At 47.2% G+C, this 10624-nt stretch overlaps 1 protein-coding gene across 1 annotated transcript in view; it reads right to left on the reverse strand.

Moving 5' to 3' along the window:
• The window catches only part of SORL1 (sortilin related receptor 1), a 181059-nt gene extending 173308 nt beyond the window's left edge, over positions 1-7751 (reverse strand). Inside the window, exon 1 of the mRNA XM_030794523.1 lies at positions 7224-7751. Coding sequence (XP_030650383.1) covers positions 7224-7508 — 285 coding nt within the window. The 5' untranslated portion in view covers positions 7509-7751. The remainder of the gene's footprint in view (positions 1-7223) is intronic.
• Between the last annotated feature and the right edge of the window lie 2873 nt (positions 7752-10624).

Genomic DNA, 10624 nt, shown 5'->3' on the forward strand with positions numbered 1-10624 from the left:
TTTGTCTTCATGCCAATCTGGAGGGTTGAAGGGAAGAAAGACAGACCCAGCTACATCAAGGTAAGTCAACAAAAGCACAGGAAGCAAAGGGCAGGGCAGGGAGATGGCCCCACTGTTAAGGCACTGTTTACATCTTTCATTGCTAAACAGAACGTGCAGGGTCTGCACTCCACCTTAGCGAAGCCCGATACAAGTGCAGTGTTTGCACAAGGCCAGATGAGAAGTGAAGCCACAGAGATGTGGTTCACCCTGTGAATAGTCAGCCTTCATTGACTAAGTGACTGACGGAAGGAGGCAACTGTGCAGACACATGCCCTAGAGCCAACCACTGGACCCACTTGGCCCTCCACGGTCCCCCTGGTGAGTTCCTACCTAGGAAAGAAGGGCCACTGTCTCCTGACACTCATCTTGGCAGTCAGCAGCCACCAATACCTAGGGTCTAGACCCAAGCCCTCCACTCTTGCTTTTATTGCCCTGTTTGCGATGCCTACACGAGCAGGTCTTTGCAGGAACTTCTCTCTTGGGTGAAGCAGAGGTTGCCTACAGGTGGGAAGAAGAGGCCTCGTCAAAGCTTGTGCTGTCTACACAGTAGCCAAGAGCCACATGTGGCTATTTAGACTTTAAATTTGTTAAAATTAGATGAAAGACACTTCAAATCTTCAGTCACACTTGCCACATTTCACCTGCTCAATGGCCAGATCTGACTAGTGAACATGGTGAACAGCACAGATAGAGAACATCACTATCACAGAAGGATCTATTGAACAGTGCCACATCAGAGGGTCCAGGATGCGGCCAGGAAGATAGGATCCTCCAGCTCTTGGCTAGTAGCAGTGCTATGGGCATGGATGTTACCATTATAATAAACAGTTACCCAGTGGATAACAGAACTTTGTAATTATTTTTTAATACACTATTGTACTTGTGATCGTTACGCAGTCCTATTTTTATGGAACCCACCATAAAATACACAAAGCATTGGTCATGTTACAGTTAAAAAATACTGAGCATCTCACAATAACATAGGAGGAAACTCAAATCTTGATCTTGCTCAGCAGCCCACTCTGCCTTTTCTGGTTTTTAGCTTCATCAGCCACTTCAGTGCTTGAAGGCTGCCCATGCCACTTCTTCGAAGGCCCAGGGTTCACAGGTCGATAAACCAATAAATTAGGTCGAAATTAACTGTGGCTCATTTTAAATTGAGGGAAATTGATTTTTGCATGTACGTGGCTAGACTGACTATACCATCTGCCAACAGAGTCTGGTATACCTAGAAAATGCATAGGAAGGTCCCATGCTCATCAACAGAGAATGCCTCATCCCCACAGCCCAGACCACCTCTGGAGAAATACTAGTCCCTGAATAGTCAAACCAAAAATGCACTGAGCTCTCTTTTACTTTCCATCACATTTATTTAAATCCAAATAAATGGAGGAAAGGTCAACGTAATGCCCCCAGGTTTTAATACATTTTTATTCATTTAAAACATTTAATACATTTTTATCAACTCTCAATTATCTGCATCTGAATCACCGTCGAAAATTCTAAACTCCAAACTGCCTTTCCCTGAACACATTTAGGCCAGCCATTTCCCTTATCAATAGATCAAAGAATGCAAATTCATTTTAATATTCACCTAAGCAAAACTTAATTAGGAAGGTAAAGGAATGCTTTAAAAAAAAGACTAAATAAATACAAAGCAAAAGCAAATAGATTATTTTTCGGATTACCCGCTCTCCAGATTATGATAAGACTGCCCCCTGTGTCCCTCCATTACAGTGGGTGGAACAAAGCTGGCTCCATCTGTCTCTGCCCTGGGATTCAACAATGACACTACAAAGATGGCTGTCATGTCTAAGGTGGAACAGACCAAAATCTGACAATGAAATGTTCCTACAACATCCATCTTTTGCCTTGGGATGTTCGTTGCTATAAGGATCTGCCTCGTGGATCCCAAGTCTCAAAGCAATTTATTAAGCATACCATTAACTTCATCTTACAGAACATAGAGAAAACATTCTCGGAAAGAACACAAATTAAAACCAAGATCCATGATCACTGTATTCTGATGCTCTTACAAGCCTGGACTCTACATCTCAAGGGAACTGTGCTCCAGCATCTCTCCAATTTACAAGAGGGCTACATCAGGCTGCTCTCCTGCTCTGCAAGAACGCTTGAAGTGAAAGGAGAATGAGGTTTTTCTCACCTGGCCTGGAAAAAAGTAATCATCTATTTTATATTATGATACTTCAGGTAATTTTCTAACAATTCACCATCATAATATCACAAATATAATTTAGAGCTAAAGTTAATCTCATTATTCAGGATACCAGGGACTACAGATAACAGGAAGCCATTTATAATTCAAGTTTCAAATTTTATGGACATACATGTTGTACAAGCATAGACTGGTTCTGGAAAGATACACAAAAATACTGATAACAATGGATGCCACTCAGGATGGAGCTCTGGGTGAACAGGGGGCATGAGAGGGAAGGAAATTTGTTACCACATACTCTTTCGTACAAATTTTGTTTTATAAACATGCACTACCTAATCAGACAGTTTTTTATTTCATCCCTTGAAATTCCACCACTTTACTCTTCTCACCAACCCCTTTCTTCCATTCCTTCCACCTCTCAAAGCCTCCACCTTCTGTGCCTCTAACCATGCAAGCTGTTTATGAACTAAAAGTGGCCAGAGACTGGGCACAGAGCTCCCTAAGAAAAGATGCCAAGTGGAACCAGGAAGAGTTTTTCAAGGTCACATCCCTTATTGAGCCAACCCAAGGCCCCAAGCAACTCTTCAGCTACATAAAAGCCAACCTGAAGCAGCACATTCTTTGCCTTCTCATCTTATTCTGGAAGCATACAGGTCAAACATTCTAACTTCAGAATCAACCAGCCAATTCTTTCCCAACCAAGTGTATCATGGAAGAACCTACTCAAAAGAGATCTAAAGCTAAACGGTATTCCACCCCCAAAGGAGGCCCTTTGTCCCAGGGCCTTGTGCTGTAATAGACACTTTATTTTCAGTCTCAAATCAGGACACTGAATACTCCCTGGCCTCTAAAATGTAGGAATTATGAAGAGAGAGCTTGTTGGAAGGAAAATAAACCTGTAAATCCTGTTAGGCTTTGTGCTTCATTGCAACGGATTTTTCCCCAAAACAATACCATTAGCATAAACCAGAATGATAGCCCTAAAAGAGAGGATTCTGTAAAATAGAATTCAAGCTCTTCATTCAAAATAACTCCCATATAGCACAGGAAAATCGGGGCTCCACTATTGTAGGCCATGCCGCTTGCATCCTCACTACAGAATCAGCCATCTCATTTTCACTATCCATGTGTGAGTTCACTGTATTCCTCCTTATAAATAAGTTTTATATAATGTGAATGTGCTTCCTACCCTCCGGGCCTCTCTTCTTCCAGGTGCACGGCTGGTCCACAAACACTCATTAAGGGCCTCCCAAGTGCCAGGGAAACACAAGAGAACTTGATCCATGCCCTCAAGGAGCAAATAGGAAGATGAGACAGTTGAGCAATTCTAACACAAGGCAGTAAGTGCTGCATCCAAGCTCAGAAGAAACTTTTCCCACCATAGCCTGAGAATACCAAGGGGTATTCCTTGGATGTTAAAGAATGGAATAAGAGCTTTCCAGGCAGGGACAAGAGTCGGGGAAGATCATTTCAGGCAGAGGAAAAGGCAGGCATGATGGCGCAGAGAGACAGAGCTTATGAGAAATCAGGAAGAAATTCAGTGTGGCATGAATTAGGGAATCCCTCTTCTTGGACTTGGCCTTTTTAAGAAGGGGCTCAACTTCTAAACTTTGCCTTTTTTTTTTTTAGATGGAGTCTCACTCTGTCGCCAGGCTGGAGTGCAGTGGTGCGATCTCGGCTCACTGCAACCTCCGCCTCCCAGGTTCAAGCGATTCTCCTGCCTCAGCCTCTTGAGTAGACAGGACTGCAGGCGCCCGCCACCACGCCCAGTGAATTTTTGTAGTTTTAGTAGAGACGGGGTTTCCCCATGTGGGCCAGGCTGGTCTCGAACTCCTGACCTCAGGTGATCTGCCCGCCTCGGCCCCCCACAGTGCTGGGATTACAGGCGTGAGCCTTGAACATGGGCAGAAAAGTCCTGATATCTGCCAACAAATTATTTTCACCACTACAATCACATTTCAGTATCATAAATGTGCCTTTAAGTAATCATGGCAGAGCCAGTCTCCCCACCTTAGAGAAACTGAAGAGGAAAATGGTCAAAATAACCAAGCCTAGTTTACCCAAAGGGTTAGCGAAGCAGAGGAAAAAGGACTGACATTGACTCTAGCCCAGGGCTCTTTCTCAGATGCAAGTATTCCCCTGAGAAAGCCTTCCCTTCTCTTCTCCCTGAAGCTGGTGGCCTTAACATCGCCTCTAGGCCTGCTTCCTTCAGGCAGCTTCTGCTTCCAGCCCTAATCTGTGCTGCCAGTGTCCTCTTAACCTCACTCAAAGGTCAGAGGGCAAGAAGCTGGACAGTGTCTGAGCCCACCACCCCTTATCTCTCCATCTCCCATGCGCTGCATGTCACACAGCCCGTTATCACACCATTGTAGAGTCGTGGCTGGTTTCTTGTGACCATGTTTCCTGGTTCCCGTCCTGGTACATTGACATGCCTGTATCTGCATCTGCTTGCTCTCCTCCTTAAATTGTAAATTTCCTAAAAGCAGGAATGAAATTTTATTCCCCACCTCACTGCACCTCCATAGAACCACACTCAAGTCAAGCAATACTGTTGGAAAACATTACCATTCCTTAGGTTTAAACGTTGAAGGGGAAAGTGGTGGGTACAAAGTGGAACTTGGCTTAAGGCTAAAAGTAGGACCATATAATTTATTGTCACATCTTGACACTTTTGAGAGTGAAGGGGGTGCTATTCATAACCACCAGAGACAACTTAGAAACCAGGTCTGCCCCAGGGAAACACAGAGGCAATGGTCATCCTTGCTAGAAAGATCATTCCAAATAGACGTTAGTTACTCCAGGGTTCCAAGAGGGGCACCTCAAACCCCTTCAGTCACCAACCTGTGCTTGCATTCTGAAAGGTCTGCACCAGATAGAACTTGTGGCAGAAAGCCCAGTACGGGGAAGTTCTTCCTTTTATCTGACTCAAATCCTTACAGATTCAAATTAATTCCACTTCTTATTAACCTCAGAGCAAGTGGCAACAATGGCATAGGAAGGCAGCCACAGAGAAGAAAAATCTCACCCTTGCATCCTCACCGTCCGGTTAGGAATTCCTCATTATGAGTTTAACTGCTAGTTCTCCATCCTTCAGCTGAACCAAACTCAATCTGGCTGGCCCAGAAACTCAAAAGCCCAGGGTTTGGGAGTCACTCCCAATGAGAAAAGAGTTCATGTCCAACCTGCCCCACATCCTCTGGAGCTTTTCATAAACCAAACCCAAGAAAGAAATGGCACGTGTACGCATATTTTTGAAACCAGAAAGCTTTTTCCTCAACCTAAACTATAGCTTCAGGGGACCTGAGCACTGGGAGGGATTGCCTCCCACCGGCCCCCAACTGCCAGTTCCCAGAATGCTGATTCAAGAGCACAGCAGAGCTGGGCTGACTGGGGAGACCCAGTGAAGAAGTGGGCCGCTCCTCCTCCTTCTCCCACCCTCCATCAGCCCCATGCTGGTGTCGCTGTTAGAGCAAGGACCTTGATGACTTCTTTTTGTTCATACACATATTTGTCATATGGGGTGGGGCGGGGGGGACAAGGATCTGGGCCCAAGAGGAACTGAGCATGCAGGTTCCTGCAGCCTGTGGCCACCATTAGTTACATGCCCTGGGGCACACATTCTTGCCCAGGGACCAATAGTGGAGGGAAGTCCAACGCTCCCACCCACTCACCACCATCCTTTCCCCCTTTATACCGGATCTATTTTATTTTAGAAAGGAGGTATTTAAACAGCATTGCATAAAGACAGGGTGACTGCAATCAAGCAAAGGTCACTGAGACAATGCAGACAAAAACTAGAGGGCAGGCCACCTTCCCGGTATGACCTTGGACTAGTCACTTCACCATTCCACACTTCAGTTTCTTCACCAACAAAATGACACAATAGGGTGATATGTTTATAAGGTTCGTCCTGGATCCAAGCGTTGAACATTTAACTCTATATTTCCTGAAGAAATGGCTAAAGTGAAATTAGTGAGAAAAGGCAGAACTCAGGGTAATCTTTTATTAATAATTCCTACTTTAAAAGGAACAATTTGACTCTAGAAAACAAGTGTATTTACCACCTCCTCTGGTCCTACTTTTTCTCCCCCACCGACCTTATACTTTTGCTGATGTCAATCTTAACTGCAGGACTGGGAGTCTCATGAGGCAATAACACGGTCAAATTAATTTTGCCAGTGCTGATCCTAACCTACAAACTCCATCTGCAATTCCTCGCAGTAAGTCTGACCATAAAAGTGAAATTCACGTTACTTATGATCTAACAAACCTATTGCCTGGGTAAAAATAAATCACTTACAGAATAATAATGCCCACCAAATTTCCTGCAGTCATTTGAAATCTCCAAGTGCCATGAGGGGTAATCCTCTCCAAAATAAAGTTATCCTGAAAGGGGTGGGAGAGTCAGCATCTTGAAGGGTGGGTAAGAAGGAATGGAGAGCATCTCACACCCTCGTCAAAAATAAAAAATTAAAAATTCAGCTCTTACACACGCACACACACATACACACACCTCTTGTCTGACTGTACAGAGATAGCCGACAAGCTTTCAGGTTTGCCCACCTTTATTGTGCTGATAATGCTAAGTGTGGAAACCCCCACCTCGTGCTGTTCTGTGTAAGTGTACCGCAACTGCAGGGTGCTCGCCTCCACTGCCAACTGATGATACACTAAAGAAAGCCCGTTTTTTATCCAGATGTAAAATGAAGCTGCACCCCTCCTATACCTGCCGGAAACTACATCTCTGTGCACACACCCTGGGGTAATACGCACTGCACCCGGCGAGTTGCCTGGAATACGTTTACTAAATCGACAGGAAGAAGGAAAGATCAATGCGATTCAAGTGCTGACGGTTGTACTCGTGAAGGAAAAAAACAAATGCAAGCCGGGAAGTCCCCAGTGGTGCCTGCACCTAGGAGGCGACTGCAACGGATGGATGCGGGGGTGAGGAAGTGCAGGGAGAGGAAAAAACTGGAGAGAGGCGGGTTGCAAAACTGCTCACCTGTCCGTACACCTTGATGGGCTCGGGCTGCAGGGCAGCGCTCCGTTTCCTCCGGAGCGGCTTCTCGTCCGCGCGGCTCGCCCCCCTGGCATCCCCGCGCGCCCACAGCCGCAGCTCGCGCGGGTCTCCCTGCACCACGAGGAAGCCCCGGTCCTGGGGCAAGGGCGCGCTGCCGCCGTGCAGCCTCTGCGTCCAGACTTCGCAGAGAGCTCCGGGCGGCAGCAGCGCGACCAGGGTGAATAGGAACGGGAGTCGCGACTCCCTCCTGCTGCTCCGTGTCGCCATGTTCGGGCGAACGCTACTGCAGGTGGCGCCGCCGCCAGGAGAGAATGTGCAGCGCGAGGCCAGAAGAGCCGCTGGGCCGGGGCCGCGCGCGCCGCTCCCGGGGCTCCAGGCCGCCCGCGCCGCTCCGGGCCGCCCCGCTGCGCCCGCCGCGGCTGCCGCCAGGTCCCGCTCGGTTCGGCGCGGCGCCGTCACGTGTGAGGCTCGCAGCGCGTCCCCTTCGCGCACTTTCTGCGCTCGGCGGCCTCGGCGGCGACTCCGGCCCCTCCCTGGCTCGGGGATGGGGAAGTTAAGGTAGCGAGCGCCGGCAAGTGTGCGTCCCCTTCCCTGGCGGGCACATCTCCTTGTTCTGCCTGCAGGAATGAAGAGTTGCGTGGGGCTCGCTCGTTTTCTCTGGAGTTAGTTGCCGCCTATACAGGGTCGGGTCGAGGTCGTCCTAAACCGTGGCCACTCTCCTGAGTGCACAGCCCCCAGTCCCGCCACAAGACCACCTCCCACCCTCGGCCCCGGCCTCATCCCCACCTCCGGGGAAGAGCCCAGAGCCACAGAATTAGCTCCTAGAACGCAACCAACAAGTAAGAGTCCAGATGAACCCGCTCTTTTGGGAAACACAGTTTTTCATCTACTCTGGGCACCAAAATGTATTTGCAGGGGCCACAGCAAAAACTACCCTTGATCAAGCTACGTGCCCCCGCCTGAAGCACAGCAAATAAACATCCTGCACAGAGGCAGTAAAAACAAAGGTACATCTGACAAAGAATGCACCACACCTGGACAATTATTACACAGCTATACAGGGTGTGCTTGCACGCACGCATGAATACCTGTGCGTGGCACAGGGCCCCAGCGGCAGCTTGCTTATGATCTCTCCAAGGTGACCAAGCACTGAGCCACCCTGCCTCAGCAGTAAAATCGACACATTTACCAGTCCCTTCAACCCACAGCTCGGAGCTAAGCAAACACCCACAGAGGAGGGAGGACACACTTTAACCCTACATTCAGCTTGACGAGCCAAACTCTCTGAACCACAGGAGATAAAACTTCTGCCATGGAACTGCTAAGATACACCCAAGGAAAATATTTTTTTTTTGCAGATTAGTGAGAGCAGCCGAGGTCTATGTACTACTGCAACCTTTCCTATTTCATTTTATGTTTCATTGCCCTGTGGACTCAGATCCTGGTTTTTGATAAGAATAAAGACACAGCAAGCAGGGCTGAAAGGGAGACTACCTCTATAGTTGCATACAAGCTGCTGTTCAGGGGAAGGAAGGGATGGTCAGTTCGATTTTCTAAAAATGTTCCTCATCTCCAACAAGCAACCGTAGCCCGATTCCTACCCCGGCCCACTCTAGTGCTTTTCAGTTAGCTTAGCAAAGCCCCCTCCTCTACCCAGGACTACCACTGACAACCTGCCAGAAGCAGGCTAGCTTGCCTTATCTCCCTGAAGCCAGCATTCAACCACCGTACCCTACCCCATGCCAGACTTGCTGGGGACCACTGCCTCAGGTTCTGCTCTCTCACACCTCCTCCCACACCCGATTTTCTCCCCAAGTCAGATGATGTCTTTCTGTCCATCTCAACATAATTACAGAACCACCCAGTTCTCCCCACCAAGCAAATCATGCATTCTCTCTGTTAACTACCCTGCTTTGTTCATTATACATTGTATACAGGTATCAAAAGATCACACTGTTCGCAGTGTGATGTTATTGGGGTGCCTTCATCCTGCACCCCAACTTTGATGTTATTTCAGAGGGATGGAGGAAGTGGTAGCTTGTTTACAACCCAGAGCTGATTTTGAAGCTGAGAGGAACGCCTTGCTCATATTGTGCAATTCAGCTCTAACTCATATATATAACATATATATTCATTATATACACATATGTCAATTAAAAATAATAATGCAAACAATCATGCATCCTCCAAGAAAGCCACTGAACCACTGTCACCTCCCACCCCTCATCTAGATCAGCTCTGTCTGGTCAGCATCACCTTACCAGGAATGGACAACCCCATGGTCTCTCAGGACCAGCAGCAAAGATACCTCTACTCCCATTTAGCCCTCAAAGGAAAATGAAGGGAATATGGCTAAAGTGAGAACATCCTGTAGACGATTCAATTATTGGGGTTTTTCCAACATATATTTAATGAGAACCTTCTCTACAAGAGCAAATGTCAAGAGTCCCAGCAGAAAACAGAGACAGGAGTCTCCTAAGTGTGGATTTGAAGATGGGGATCTGTTTGCCCACACAAACTGCTGGCTTAAGGTTCAGATGGCGCCTTGCACAGAAGGACTAGTAGGGCAGGGCCAGCTACTTGCTCATTTTGATGTTGATTTGCAACTTGAATGCTGGAGAACTGGTAAGAATATTCAAACATGGTTAATTTACTCCTTGCAAGCCCTCCTATCTAATACATTATCTAAATTCCAAACCATTCTCAGGTGGATAATCAGCAACCCCCCAAGACTGTGCCTGCTGCACAACTACAGAACACAGCGGAAGACATGCTGAATTTTGAGTCAGCAGGTTGACTTTCTAGCTATGGGGACTTGGCCAAACCTCCTTAGAGCTTCAGTTTTCTCATCTGTAAAACAGGGATCTTAATCCCTACCAATCTCACAGGACTACTGAGAGTATCAGATGAGGTAAGTATATGAAATAGCTGTGCAAATTTGTGTGAAGGCCTCCAGAGAGAAATACTGCATGCAGGTGGCATTAGAGACATAGATTTTAGTCCTGGCTTTGCAACCAAATTATTATGTGATTTTTGTCTTATCATCTTGCCTTTCTGGACATTGATTTCTTCGTAAGTTAAATGAAAAGACATCTTTCAGCCCTGACCACTCCCAAACCTTCAGGACCCCCACTGGGTCGTGAGATAGGAGCAGCCACAGGCAAGGTCACCCAGGACAGGAGTTAGAGCTGAATTGTGCAATGTGAGTGAGGTGTTCCTCTCAGCTTCAAAACCAGCTCTGGGTTGTAAACAAGCTACCACTTCCTCTGTCCCTCTGAAGTAACATCAAAGTTGGGGTGCAGGATGGAAGACAGTACCATATCCCCCTCTGTCCCAGCTTGCATGGCCTTGCCCGGATGCTGCCCAGCATCATGACGAAAATC

Source organism: Nomascus leucogenys, chromosome 15 (assembly GCF_006542625.1).
Source record: "Nomascus leucogenys isolate Asia chromosome 15, Asia_NLE_v1, whole genome shotgun sequence".
NCBI classification, from domain to species: Eukaryota; Metazoa; Chordata; class Mammalia; order Primates; family Hylobatidae; genus Nomascus; species Nomascus leucogenys.